At 53.8% G+C, this 14,718-nt stretch overlaps 2 protein-coding genes across 2 annotated transcripts in view; one reads left to right on the top strand and one right to left on the bottom strand.

Moving 5' to 3' along the window:
* The first annotated feature begins 10,174 nt into the window (after positions 1–10,174).
* Positions 10,175–14,451, top strand: CFAP73 (cilia and flagella associated protein 73). Its single transcript, XM_023746873.1, has 5 exons — positions 10,175–10,230; positions 12,385–12,490; positions 13,237–13,341; positions 14,065–14,265; positions 14,443–14,451. The coding sequence occupies exons 1-5, from the start codon at positions 10,175–10,177 to the stop codon at positions 14,449–14,451; spliced, it is 477 nt and encodes a 158-aa protein (XP_023602641.1).
* Positions 14,452–14,589: 138 nt separating this feature from the next.
* Positions 14,590–14,718, bottom strand: part of DDX54 (DEAD-box helicase 54) — a 15,147-nt gene continuing 15,018 nt past the window's right edge. The window contains exon 12 of the mRNA XM_014448044.2: positions 14,590–14,670. Coding sequence (XP_014303530.2) covers positions 14,590–14,670 — 81 coding nt within the window. The remainder of the gene's footprint in view (positions 14,671–14,718) is intronic.

Below are 14,718 nucleotides of genomic sequence, written 5' to 3'. Positions count from 1 at the left end.
CCTAGCGCGCTCTCTGCCGGCTCCCCAGCCAAGCGCACCCGAGCGCGCCGGCCGCGGACACCAGGGCGCACCGAGGCTCGGACTGGCAGGTGGGGCGTGGCCTACGGCCATGATGGGCGTGGCCAGTGGTTCCTGGTGAGTTGGCATCGGGCTCAGAAAACGTAGTGTGTCCCCCGCCTGTCCTCCCTTCCACACCTTCACGTCTCCTCGGCCCTCCCCGCCTACCATCCCGGCGCCGCCTCCCGGTCCCCGCCCTGTCCGGAGCAGTATCCGCGTCTCCGGGAGGGGTCGCTAGAGAGAGAGTGGCACATTCCCTGGGGGTCCGTTAGATTCAAGGGAGGGGCCTCGATCTCCCCTTCTAGCTCTCAGTTTCCAATTAAACCCAGACTGTGCGAGCCGCCGCGCCCACGTCACGGGCTGGCGCTGCGGGGGAGGACGCCGCGGCCGGGCGGGGGGAGGGGCGCAGCCGCCGCAGCGATGATAAAAGTCGTTTACAATGTTTGAACACCTAACTGTGCCAGGCCCTGCTCTGAGCCATGGCGGGCTTCTCCCGTCTTCGTCTTCGCAGTAACTCTATGCGCCAGGGAGTATTGTACTATCACCCCCATTGTACGGATGAAGAAACGGAGGTCCAGAGGCGGGTGTCAGTCCGTAGCTGGTTTGCCTTCTGGATGTGCATCCTGCCGCCGGCCGCTTGGTCGCTGGGTGCTGTTGGGCAAGTGAACCTGTCTGTGCCTGTCTGGTTCGGTTTTCTCATCTGTTCCGAGGGAACACGGGAGCTCGCTCACAGGGTTTGGGGAGGATTCGCTGAGATAAAGCAGATACAGGTCTCAGAACAGCGACGGGAACTTGGGGAGCTTAAAAAAGTGTTCGCTGTTATTATGATTGGTCTTCAAGGCATAGCTCAAATGTCCCCTCTCCTGGGGCGTCTTCCAGGGTTTCCTCAACAGGCAGATGCCTTTCTTCCCTTTTTCTCTGCTCCTGCAGCTCCGGGTCTGTCCATTTATTCAAGTTTTAAATGAGATAACATGACGGGAAGGGCCTGTCCCAGGGCAGGTACTTACACACACTATTTCTCCCCGTGAGTTTCACTGTTTACCTGCTTAAGAGCTCTTAGAAGGGCTGGTGCCCAGCCTGAGTCACTCGGGTCAGCCCAGGGCTGGGCACCAATGGGAAGTCCCCCGCTGAATGAGTGCGGGCACACCCAGACCGGCGGGACTGGGAGGGCTGCCCAGCCACGGGAGTAGCCCAGGGATCTGCCTCCCAGTCTCCCTCCTCGACTCCCACCCAGCCACTCTCATTAGGGGTTCAGATCCCTGGAATTTTCTCCCCAGTTGGCCACTGTCTGGTGAGTCCTCCAACTTCCAAAGTCTGGGCCTCAGTTACCCCATCTGGGAAATGGGTCTAGCAGGACGGGCCCCCCAAGCCTTAGAAGTATTGCAACATCCTTCAGATGGGGGTGAGGGATGATCCAGGGTTGAATCCAGAACAGTGGTAGCTCCAAGGGAGTAGTTAAATTACCCCCATAATCATTACCAGTCACCCCAGATCCTCACCAGTGGAAAAGGCTTCAAGACAGGTGTCCAGGCCTTCCTCCCCCAACCTAAGTGGGAGCTTTTGGCTGAACCTTTTTCTTCTGAGATCTTGCAGAGACCCAGGGATGCTACCCAGCCCCTGGCAACCCCGATGGAACCTGGGGGCCTAGTTCTGGGGCCACCTGGGAAGCCAGCCAAGCTGCCACCAGCCATGTCCGCCTGCCTTCTGGAGCTGAGCAGGAAGTCACATTCCTAGGCACCCCTCCCCACCCCCCTCCCCGGGAGAGGGGGGTTACAAAGGTCATGGACTGCGCCAGCCAGGTCTCTAGGGAGTCAGCTCTGTCACCTGCCCAATATCTGGCGTCTGACCCTGCCGTTCCCCTGGGGCTGAGGCCAGAGTCCCCAACGTTTCCAAATGGCCTGGCCACTTCCTGTTATTGTGAGAAGCTTTGACCCCAAACTGGCAGAGGGTTTCAGGTCTCCTGGAACAGCCTCTGCCAAGGGACCAAAGGGGGAAAGGTGGCCCGAGCCGGCCTTCGACCTGCTGGAGGCCACCCAGCTAGGAGAGCGGAGGGCAGGCTCCTGAGCACCCGGGCCTGGGCTGTCACGTGGGAGGGGTCTCCCCTTTCTCCTGGGATTGTTATGAGCGGTAATTAAGACGGTGGTGTAAGGCATCTGGCTTCCTTCCTGGCACACAGTAGTTGCTCAAAAAATGGTTAACCTCCTCCCATTCCTCTTCTGCTAAGATCCATAGAGACAAAGCCATGATCACTGCCAACTCCACACACAGTCCAGCACCATGCAGTGCACACAGCAGGTGCTTCATCAAACCTCTCAGGAGGCGATGCTGAGCTCGGGGTTGAAGAGCAGAGGTTTTAGCATCCAGCCGGCCTAGGACCGAATCCTGGCACCTACACTTCAGAGCTGGATGTTCTTAGGCAAGTGCGTTGTCCTCTCTGTGCCTCAGTTTCCTCATCTGTAAACGGGGGACAACGGCACCCACCTCATAGGCGGGGTGTGAGGATGCGATGAAGTAAATGTCGGACGTTTACCAGAGCCTGGCATACAGCAAGTGCTCCATACGTGTCGTGCCATTGGGTGAAGTCCTGAACCCACCGCTGTGCCTGACCCGGAGCCCCACTTGGTGGCTGAGCTCTGAGGCTGGGCCCGGCCCCGAATTCCAGGCGTGGATGGAGCAGCCACACTCCAGTGGCCGGGGCGGCTCCGGATTGCTGAGCTGAGGGAATCTGTGAGTTTGTATCCAGCTGAGAAGTCTGGTAGTTTGTATTCAGCTGAGAAGTCTGATAGATCCCAAGATAGGGTTCCTGCCGCCCTGATGGGCCCACTGCCCAGGACGGAGCCCTCCCCTTCGTCTGAGAGCTCGCAGACATGGAGTAGAGAGGGCCTCTCCTCCCAGAGCAGGGTCAGGCAGGGCTGCGCTGAGTCGCTCCTATGGGCCCGTGAGAGCTGGCTGTCCCCCGCCTCGCAACTCCACGTTCAGCAATGCTACCTTGGGAATTAAACACCAACCATGGTAGGAGAATTTACACCATGGACATTGGCAAATGCCATATATATATATTTATTATTATTATTATTATTATTATTGGAGAGTTAGTTTAACAATATACCACTGGGCACAAGGTTTCCTGGCCACATGGCTCACCAGACACCACTACTGAATTCAACACCCTTAAGATTTCACTCAGCTCCCCACACCGCACCCACACTGCCTTCTCCCTATGAGTTCCTTCTGTCAGAAAAGCCTTCACATTCCTCTTCCTGCCTATTTCCTTATTTAAATCCTGCAGACACAACTGAATAAAGACCAAGAAGGGTGGCGTGAAAGAATGTAAAAAGGATGTAATAGCAAGGTGGTGGAATACTATACAGCTGTCAAAAAGGGTGTTCTTAAAGACTAATGACAGGGGAAATGCAAAAAAAGGAAAAAAAGTACAAATGCCACATACGTAGTAGGGAAAACACAGTACATACAGCCATAGGCACGCCCTGACCCCGGTGCATGAGTATATTTATATATAAAATATTCTTTTTTATTCGCCCGATATGTTTGAGCACCTACTCTGTTGTAGGCAGTGGGGCTGCAGTGAGGCAGAGGAGAGCCCTGCTCTGCGGAGGAAACAGACGAGAGTAGAGAGTAATGTGCAGAAAGGAGTACACGCAGCAGGAAGTCGGGAGTGGTGCAGAGATGCAGAGCAGGCCCAGGGCAGAGTGGAGGGTTCTCTCGGACACCATGGCATTTGCTTCTTTGATAATCAAAACATAGCTGTGGCCGAAACCGGTTTGGCTCAGTGGATAGAGCGTCGGCCTGCGGACTGAAGGGTCCCGGGTTCGATTCCGGTCAGGGGCATGTACCTGGGTTGCGGGCACATCCCCAGTGGGAGATGTGCAGGAGGCAGCTGATCGATGTTTCTCTCTCATCGATGTTTCTAGCTCTCTGTCTCTCTCCCTTCCTCTCTATAAAAAATCAGTAAAATATATTTTTAAAAAAACAAAACATAGCTGTGGCTGCCTCTGGTTTCCGAAGGCGCCGCGGCTCTTGCTTTGTAGCTGGGCTCCCAGCCCATGGGAAGCCCTGGGTGGCGGCCGGGAAGGCAGCGATGATCACTCCCCCGCCCCCCCCCACCCCCGCAACCCCTGCCCATTGGCAGCCCCGCTCTGTGACCTTGGTCTCTCATCCCCTTGTTTTCCTGGTGATTTACACGCTCGTCTTATCTCCTAAATGTCAGGGACAATGTCTGATTCATGCCGCACCTCCCACACCGCCTGGCGCATCAGGAAGATTCAACACACACTCTGCCGGGCTAAATGGGACTCAGTTCCCCGCGAGGGCTGGAATCGGAAAGTGACGGGAGTCGTGTTGTTTTTTACTTCCTTCCTTTCTCCCCACGGCGCCACCGCCCCTCTCCATCTTCACCCCCAAACCAGAAGGCAGACTCCTCCCCTGACTGCGCGGACCTGTTCCTCTCGAGGCCTCAGTTTCCCCTCCTGGGAAGCGGCACCGTCTCTCCTGAGGCCAAGAGGGGCGCAAGGCAGACAAGCCCTGGCCCAGGTCGGGGTGAGACGTGTGTTCTCTGTCCGGGGAACACAAAGCCCCATTTGTGATCGCTGGGCACGAAGCTGGGCAGGGAGCCATGTGGGACGGACTCCCGCCGGCTGGCTGCCAGGAAGCAGGCGGCAAAGCCCCTCCTGCCTTGGCCTGAAGCAAAGCCCCTCCTGCCTTGGCCTGAAACAAGGTGTCTATCAGTCCACGCCCTGCTTCCTCCTTCCTCAGCCCTAGTCCCCAAGTTACACACACACACACACACACACACGCACCCGGCCTCGGAATGGAGAAGCAGGAAGGGGGAAGCCAGCGAAGCCTGAGACTTGGGGGCGGGGGTGGGGAGAGTGGATATTTCCAGAGCGTGTGGGTTTGTGGCCAAGGGCAAGGCCAACAGAGGAGTTGTGTCCTCCTGTCATTCAGCGGCCCCACCCAAGCCATTCCCCAGGACATGAGGACCGAGACAGGTGGGAGGCTGGGACCTGGGCCTCGCCGGTGTGGCAGGGGAGCACCAACAGGATGTGGGAGTGGCACCCCATTTAACAGAGAGGCCTGCTGAGGCCCGGGGTGGAGTGGCTGGCCCAGGGACCTCCTCTCCTTTCCTCTGTGCTGTGAACAGTTCCTGAGCGGGGGATGGGGGAGGGATCTCTAGATGAACAAACGCCAGGGTCCATCGCTTCTCAGCTTCATATCCATGGAGGAGTCACCTAACTCCCTCATCTGTCGCTTGTAGCACAGGTGTGGCCACTCCTTGGCCCTATCCAGGCCTGACCTACCCCCTCATCCTTGAATTCTGCACACCAACCCACAGGCCTTTGTTCTCTTCTAGGAGGGCCCCGTCCTCCTGCCTCAGGACCTTTGCACATGCCGTTTTCTCTACTTGGAATACTGCCCCGCTCCTCTTCTCACCCCTCCTCCTCCTTCAGGTCTGGGTTGACATGTCACTTCCTCAGGAGGCCTCCCGGCCCCCTCCTTGTACTCTAGGCCTCCCCTCACCCTATCAGAGTGTGATGACATGTTTACAAGACTATTTTTATTTTTATTTTTATTTTTTTAAAATATATTTTATTGATTTTTTTTTTTACAGAGAGGAAGGGAGAGAGACAGAGAGTCAGAAACATCGATGAGAGAGAAACATCAATCAGCTGCCTCCTGCACATCCGGGATGTGCCCGCAACCCAGGTACATGCCCCTGACCAGAATCGAACCCAGGACCTTCCAGTCCGCAGGCCAACGCTCTATCCACTGAGCCAAACCGGTTTCGGCTACAAGACTATTTTTTAAATATTTTTATTGATTTCAGAAAGGAAGGAAGAGAGAGAGAGATAGAAACACCAATGATGAGAATCATCAATCGGCTGCCTCCTGCATGCCCCCTACTGGAGATTGAGCCCGCAACCTCGGCATGTGCCCTTGACCAGAATCAAACCTGGGACCCTTCAGTCCGCAGGCCGATCCTCTATCCACGGAGCCAAACCAGCTAGGGCTAGAAGACTATTTGATTCACTTGGCCTCCCCATTAGCCTGCAAGCCCCATGAAGGCAGGTCTTGTCTGATCCGCTGCTGCATCCTCACATAGTATCTGGTACATAGTAGGTGCTCAATAAACCTTTGCAAACATACACCCCTAAAACAATAGACATTAAGAAAGGAAGGATGCATGCTGGCTTCGAGATGATGGCATCTTGGGGGCGGGAATGGGCCTGAGGAAGGAAAGACCCGAGAAGGGCTCGCCTCTATCTGCAGTGTTGTGGTTAAGAAGGTGACGCTACACCCAGACGGCCTGAGTTCAAATCCCATCTTGGATTTGATACCAAAAGCACGATCCATAAAGGAAACGGTGGCAGATTGCACCTCATCAAAGATCGTGGGAGAGGATGAAAAGAGAGCCCCCACCCTCGGGGCGGGGGGGGGGGCGGGGGGGGGGAGCTCAGGTCGACAGAGGCTCGCCTGGAGCACGGAGACATATGCAGGGAGACGTCTCGGCACTCAGCGGTGGGAAAGAGAACAATCAGTTAGAACACAGGCGACGGTCATGGACAGATGTTTTGCTGAGAGGATTTCGGATGGCAAATAAGCACCTGAGAAGGTGTTCATCACCATTGGCCATTAGAGAAATGAGATACCACAACACACCTACCAGAATGTCTAAAAAGGGGGGTGGGTAACAGTGAGGATGCAGAAAACAAGATCGCTCCCACATTGCTGGTTGGAACATAAAGTGGCACCGCCGCTCTGGAAAGGAATATGGCGGTTTCTTTAAAAACAAAACTAAAACTAAACCGGCATTTCCCGTAGGACCCAGCAGTTATGCTCTTGGGCATCTGCTATGCCAGAGAAATGATAACATGTTCATACAACATTCAGGACCTGAATCTTCAGAGTGGCTTTATTCATAATGGCCCCGAACTGGAAGCAACTCACATGTCCTTCAACCTGAATGTTAAACAAACATTGCCCATTCCTGCGATGGAATGCTGCTCAGTGCTCAAAAAGAACAAACATGGATACAGGTAGCAATGAGCATGGCTCTCAAGGGGATGCAGCTGAGTGAAAAAGGCCGCTCTCACCCTAGCTGGTTTGGCTCAGTGGATAGACCGTCAGCCTGCGGACGAAAGGTCCCAGGTTCGATTCCGGTCTCATGCCCGGGTTGTGGGTTCAATTCCCAGTAGGGGGCATGCAGGAGGCAGCCAATCCATGATTCTCTCGCACCATTGATGTTTCTGTCTCTCCCTCTCTGAAATCAATAAAAGTAAATATTTTTAAAAGCCACTCTCAAAAGGTTACATGCTATGTGAGTCCAATTATATAACCTCCCCGATGTGACCAAACCACACAGAGAACAGATGAGTGGGTGCCAGGGGTTAGGGAGGCGGGCGGGAGGGGCCTTTGAGATGAATGTTTTGTATCTGGACTGTGGCGATTGCCAGCGTCCAAATGGGATAAAACTGCATAGAACTGAATACACAGTCGTCCAAATGAAATCTGAGTAAGGTCAGTGGATTCTCAATGTCAATTTCCTGGTTGTGAGAGTGTATAGTTGTGCAAGAAGTCACCACGGGGGGCGGGGGGGGGGGGCACTGGGTGAAGGGGTATGGCAACTCTTTATATTATTTTTTTAAACTGCAGGTGAATCTACAATGATCTCAGAATCAATAGATAGCTACACATCTATCAGAATGACTTTTTAAGAAAACTGGCAGCCCAGCCAGGATGGCTCAGTGGTTAAGTGTCGACCTATGAACCAGGAGGTCACGGTTTGATTCCTGGTCAGGGCACATGCACGAGTTGCGGGCTTGATCCCCAGTGTGGGGTGTGCAGGAGGCAGCCAGTTGATGATTCTCTCTCATCACTGATGTTTCTATCCCTGTCCCTCTCTGAAATCAATTAAAAAATATATTTTTTTAAAACTGGCAATACCAACGCCTGGCGAAGCTATGGAGCAATCAGAACTCTCATGCATTGCTCGTGTGAATACCAAAACAGTAAGGCACACTACAAACCAGTTTACAGAGTTTTATACATTTGAATGAACACTTATCACATGACCCAACGAAAGCTTATGTTCACAGAGAAAAAAAATGCATGGAAATACTATCTTTATACCATAATTGCCGAGAACTAGAACTAACCCAACTGGAAGGTGAATGGACAAACCATACCGTGAAATACTACTCAGCAGTGAAAAGGGATGTTCCTTGCTGATTCACACACCAACATGAATGGATCAAGAATGAATATTGCTAAATGAAAGAAACCAAACTTGAAAGGCTACAAGGTATAGGTCAGTGGTTCTCACCCTTCTGGCCCTTTAAATACATTTCCTCATGTTGTGACCCAACCATAAAATTATTTTCGTTGCTACTTCATAGCTGTCATGTTGCTACTGTTATGAATCGTAATGTAAATATCTGATATGCAGGATGGTCTTAGGCGACCCCTGTGAAAGGGTCGTTCGACTGCCAAAGGGGTCGCGACCCACAGGTTGAGAACCGCTGGTATAGGTTCTATTCATGACTTTCTGAAAAAGGCAAAATTATCGGGCTAGAGAACAGGTCAGTGGCGGCCAAGGGCTGGGGTGGGGACAAGGGTTGAGTACAAAGGGACGTGAGAACTTTTGGGGCAAACGTTTTGTATCTTGACTGTGGTGGTGGTTACATGCCTTTATGTATTTGCCAAAATTCACAGAACCGTATGTGGAAAAAATGAATTTTACTTTATTCAATTATATCTCAATATTTTTTAAATCAGGAAAAATCTAGATTATGTACCTTGTCCCTTCACATCAGTGTATGTGGATAGTCTACAGTTTACTGCAAACTGCTCAAAGATAACATTATTTTAGTTCCATTTTAAAAAATATGCTCCAATAAAATGCTTAGCGGTTGTTTTAAGCAATACAGGCATTTATAAGTAATTATAGTTTTTTAAATAGTGTTACCTGCAATAAGAAAATACATTTCTTTCTTTTTTAAACTAAGAGTCACTTCCACAATTTTAAAGTGGGAAGGATGAGTGAGTTTGTGGGGTTTTTTAAAAATATATATATTTTTATTTATTTCAGAGAGGAAGAGAGAGGGAGAGAGAGATAGCAACATCAATGATGAGAGAGAATCATTGATCGGCTGCCTCCTGCATGCCCCCTACTGAGGGGATCCAGCCCGCAACCCAGGCATGTGCCCTTGACCGGAATCGAACCCGAGATCCTTCAGTCCGCAGGCCCACGCTCTATCCACTGAGCCAGGCCAGCTAGGGCAGACCCATGGGTGTTCGTAATTTTACTGAGTACTTGCCCCTAATACCACCTCTGCAGTGCTGGTCACGGATTAAATCCGACACTGAATTACTTTTTGAGAGTTCCGATGGCTCCGTAGCCGGGAGTGGGTGCTGCCAGTTTTTCACCAGTCCTTCTCCTAGATGTGTGGCTGCCTGAATTACTTACCCACAGTAATTGCCTAAACCACCTCAGCTGCTCCCCTACCCCCAGCCTCCAAATCCAGATCGCGGGTCTCTTCCCAGCTGGTCTCCAGCTGGTCCTCCTTAGCTCCCTGACCAGGCCCGGGCTCCCTCCGTGAGGCGTGGCCAGGGGAGCCCCATCCCCCGCAAAGGAAGTGGACCCTCGAAGGGCTGGAACATGGTAGGCCCTTGGCACCTTGCAGGGGAGTAAGTGACCCCACCCAAGACCTGTGGGTGCCCAATAATAGCAGGCATCTGGGCATAGAGCCACGTTAGCAAGGCCCCATCCCACCCAGCCAGGAAGAGGCCTGACCAGACATGGGTCACCAAGAGGGCAAATTCTTGGCCAAGGGTCCCCTCTCCTCTGGGACCCCAATTTAGACGGGGAGTTAAAGCCCCCGAAGGGGCAGAGCCTGCTGCCCTCCCGGCAGCCCCTCCCTCTCCCTCCCGGGGTGGATTTCCCGGGCCTCAGCCAGGCAATGGAATGTTGCGTTGATGGTTGCCTGGGCAACCAGGGCCTGCTTGGTGGCTGCCTTCTGGGAGTTCCGAACACGCTGTTGCACCACCTTCCATCAGAAACCCTCCAGGTGGAAAGAAAGCCCCAGAAATCGCCAGGAGAATGGCCGTGTCCTGGGAGAGAGATTTCCGACTGGCCTGGCAAGACAAGCTGCCGATGTGAGTGGCTCGGGGTGGCAGGGAGGGCCGGAAGGAGGGCAGGAGTGAGTGGGTGGCCCATTCCCTCCCAAGTCCTGGGTCCTGGCTTCCACAGCCTGTTCACGGTGGGAGATCATTGCCCCCATTTCACAGATGAAAACAACTGAGGCTCAGAGAGAACTGGGGACTTCCCTGACGTCTCCGGGCTGGTTAGAGCTGAGCGGGGGTCAGTAGCCCAGGTCTCTAACCTGCCCTTGATTCCCACCCCAGCTGACATCCAGCTGAGATTAAATGGTTTGAACCCAGGTGGGAAGGAATTATTCTATGAACTTTTGCCCCCTCTATGCCTGCAAACTGCATTTTTAAAGGGAGAGTGGAGGAAGCCTGTCCAGGCCTGTGTTGTGTTCCGTGGAGTGAGGGTCCCAACCGCAGTCTTAGAATCTGAAAATGGCAGCGTCTCCCCTGAACCGGAGCTGGGAAAGGCTTGCCGAATGGAGTTAGTGTATCCCTTCTGCTCCCTACACAGCTGACCCTGTGGGGCTGCCTGCTGGACCCCTCCCCCGGAGCTCTAATAGGCGTCTTCAGTTTCAACTTGGCCACAGCAAGGAGCTGATCTCCCCTGGCCCCCTCCCCCCACTCAGCCTTCTTCCATCAGCAACACCCTCCCAGCTCTTAGTCCCAGCTTCACCTCGAACTCCTTTCTTTCTATTTTTTAAAAAATATTTTTATTGATTTCAGAGGGGAAGGAAGAGGGAGAGAGAGATAGAAACATCAATGATGAGAGAGAATCACTGATTGGCTACCTCCTGCACGCCCCCCACAGGGGATCGAGCCCGAAACCCGGGCATGTGCCCTTGGCCGGAATCGAACCTGGGACTCTTCAGTCCATAGGCCAACGCTCTATCCACTGAGCAAAACCAGCTAGGGCCTTTCTTTCTATTTTTTTAAAAATATATTTGTATTGATTTCAATAAAAGGACTACAGTGGGGGCTCTTCTTCTGGGCCCGCAGGGAGGGGAAGGGAGAGGGAGAGAGAGAGAGAGAGAAACATCAGTGATGAGAGAGAATCAGTGATCAGCTACCTCCTTCACGCCCCCTACTGGGGATAGAGCCTGCAACTCGGGCATGTGCCCTTGACAGGAATCAAACCCAGGACCCTTTAGTCCACAGGCCAACGCTCCATACACTGAGCCAAACCGGCGAAGGCATGGGACTCCTTTCTCACCTCCCTCATCACTCCATCAGCTCAGCTCTCAAACTGTATCCAGAACGGACCCCTCCGCCCCTCCGCACTACAACCGCCCGATCATCTGTCACCCCATCACCCTGTCACCAGTCTCCTGCAGCTCTCCTGCCCCTCCTATTGTCTCTGTCCCCCACAGCGGCCAGGGGGACCCCTCCTCTGCTCAGAAGCCTCCCCTGCTGCCCACCTCACTCACAGTCAAGGCCAAAGTCCTCCCTCCCCACCCTCTGGCCCCCACAACTTCTCTGATTGTAATTCCCATCTCTCTCCTCCCTCCCTCCCCTTCCGCTCACCAAGGTTCTGGCCCTCCTCAGAGAGACTTCTTGACCCCCTTCCGCATTGAAGGATTTGTCACCTTGGCACCTACCATGTCCTGGCATTGCTTCTTCTTCTTCTTCTTTTTTTTTTTTTTAATATATTTTACTGATTTTTCTCAGAGAGGAAGAGAGCAGGATAGAGAGTTAGAAACATCGATGAGAGAGAAACATCGATCAGCTGCCTCCTGCACACCTCCTACTGGGGATGTGCCCGCAACCCAGGTACATGCCCTTGTCCAGAATCGAACCTGGGACCTTTCAGTCCGCAGGCTGACGCTCTATCCACTGAGCCAAACCGGTCAGGGCTGCTTCTTCTTATTTGTTAGCTTTATCTCCTGTGTGTGTGTGTGTCGTCCCCCCCCCCACCCCCCCAGGATGCCAGCTCCCGCAGGGCCGCTTTTTGTCTGTCTTGTCCCCAGCAGGGGCCCCAGTGCTGTGATGGTGCCTGGCATTTGCTAGGTGATCAGTACAATTTGTTGAATGAATGAATGAATGAATGAATGAAGAATTCCACAGCCAGTAGGTGGCTAATGGGGGCATTTCAGGCACTAGGGGTAGTTTGGGGGCCCTGACTCTTCCCTCCTTCACCCCCACCTCCTCTGTGAGCCCCTCCAGGAAGATCCTGGAGCGGAATCCCGGCCACTCCCTGCCGGTGCTGTGTCTCCTGCGGAAGAGGCAGGAGCTGGCGGATGTGGACCGGGGCCTGCGGGCCCAGAAGGAGGTGAGCCCCCACTGTAGTCCTGAGACTTGTGGGGACCCCAGACCAAAAAAAATGGTGGTGAGCAGGGGAATGGGAAATCCTGGAGCCAACTTATTAGCTCCCAGACCTGAGACAAGTCACGTCACCACGCTGAGCCCTGGTTTCCTCACCTGTCAAGTGGGGATCCAAGGAGATCAGTTGTTGGTGCAAATCAATGTGCTCTGAGCACCTACGTGCAGGGCACTCGTCGGGATCTAGGGGTCTCACCATGGTCCCTGTCCTCAGGGGCTCACAGTGTAGAGAAGGACCCAGACCATGTCCAGCTGGTGACTGCTAGGAGGGGGACGCACTGAGAAGGACTGTAAGAGCCCAGAGAAAGCCCCTATTTCCACATGAGGGTGATCAAGGAGGGCTTCCTGGAGGAAGTGGTGTCTTAGGGATTCCTGAAGGGCAAGTTGGCTTATCCATCAAAGGGGAACAGTGTGAGAAGGAAGAAACAAAGAGGAAACAGGTGGCCACGTGGCCGGAAGACAGAGTGTCAGAGCGGGGAGGGTGAGATGAGGCCTGAGAAAGGGCAGGGACACGGACACGCAGGGGCTGCAGGAGGGCACCTGGGCTTCCTTGCGGCTGGCGGGAGCTGCGGGTGGATTTGAGGAGGGGCGTAGCGACACGATCGGGGACCACAGATGAGAGGAGTTAAGTGTGAACTTAAAGGCGCTGGATGACTTGAACCCCCAAACACACAGACACCCATGTTCACACGCCAGGTGTTCCAGAACAGGATGGCAGTCCTGATGCAGCGCCGGGAACAGTTGGAACAGAAGAAGCAGGAGCTAAAGGGGTCCTTTTTCCGCTTTGACAAGTTCTTGCAGGTGGGTGGGGCCTGCTGGGGGAGGCAGGTCACAGGGTCACAAAGTCCCAATCCTTAGGGGCCAGACATGTCACAGAAATGTTTAAAAACGGGTGTACTCTTATAGTTGGGGACTTCAATAACCTGTTGGCTAAATCCAAATTCATGGATGATAAGAGTCATCATTTTAATGTCAATTCTCTAAAAATCATTCTATAAATTTAATATATCCCATGTCTAAGATCAATAGAATGTTTAATAAACTTTTATGTGCTAATTATTTTTTTAAATGGGTGTACTAGCCTGGCTGGCATGGCTCAGTGATTGAGCATTGACCTCTGAACCAGGAGGTCATGGTTTGATTTCTGGTCAGGGCACATGCCTGGTGTTGGTCTCAATCCCCAGTAGGGGGCGTGCAGGAGGCAGCCGATCAATGATTCTCATCATGGATGTTTCTATCTCTCCCTCACCCTTCCTCTCTGAAATCAATACAAAATATATATTTTTTAAATTGGTGTACTAATACAAAGGGAGTGGTGGGAAAACTGACGCGTTCACGCTTTAAAAAAACCGTGGGGGAGGAGTGAGGGACCAAAATCAGATTCTGGCTGCGTTTGGCCCGCGGGCCATCTGTTTGCAATCCACGGCTGCACGTGCTAATTAATGCTGGTCCGGGGTGGAAGGGGCGCGCTCCGCAGGCGCCCAATCCTGAGCGTCCTGGCCAGGGTTCATCCCTCCTCCCCAGGACGCCGAGGCCCGACGTAGCCGCGGGATGCGGAGGGCGGCGGAGGAGCGACACCGCGCGGGCCGCCAGGAGGCCGAGGCGCTGCGGCTCCGGGCCCAGCTCGCCGATCTGCAGCGGGAGCGCGCGCGGCTGCAGCGCCGGCTGGAGCGCCTGGGGCCCTGCGCGCGGCTGCTGGAGCAGGTGCTGGGGCTGCTGCCGGAGGTGAGTGCCCTGCAGGAAGTTAGTTTGGGGCTCGGAGCCACCGTGCGGCGCCGAGTGGCCTCAGGGGCGGCTTTAAAAGGGCGCACTCCTGGGGCGCTGACTGTATGCCAGGAACCACCACTTACTGAACACTAACTGTATGCCAGGGGCACGTTTTGTTCTTGAATTCTCCCCAAGGCCCGGTGAAGTGGGTCCTGTTATTGTCAACCCCATTTTACAGATGGGGAAACCGAGATTCAGAAAGGACACCCGGGCAGGCGCGGCAGTGGGTAGACTCAGGCGCTCAGAACGAATATTGGTCGCAGGCAGTGAGCTTAGCTAGGCTTAAAGGAGGGGTGGAGCAATCTCCCCTTCAAGGGGCAGCGGCTGGTGACGCCCCCATTTCACAGGTGGGCTGCGGAGGCGCTGGAGAGCCGAGTGGCAGGGGGAGGGCAGGGCCTGCAGGCCCGGTTA

Source organism: Myotis lucifugus, unplaced genomic scaffold, assembly GCF_000147115.1.
Source record: "Myotis lucifugus unplaced genomic scaffold, Myoluc2.0 scaffold_751, whole genome shotgun sequence".
Taxonomy (NCBI): Eukaryota; Metazoa; Chordata; class Mammalia; order Chiroptera; family Vespertilionidae; genus Myotis; species Myotis lucifugus.
Note: the sequence above shows the minus strand (reverse complement) of the source record. Positions and strands in the feature narration are given on the sequence as shown.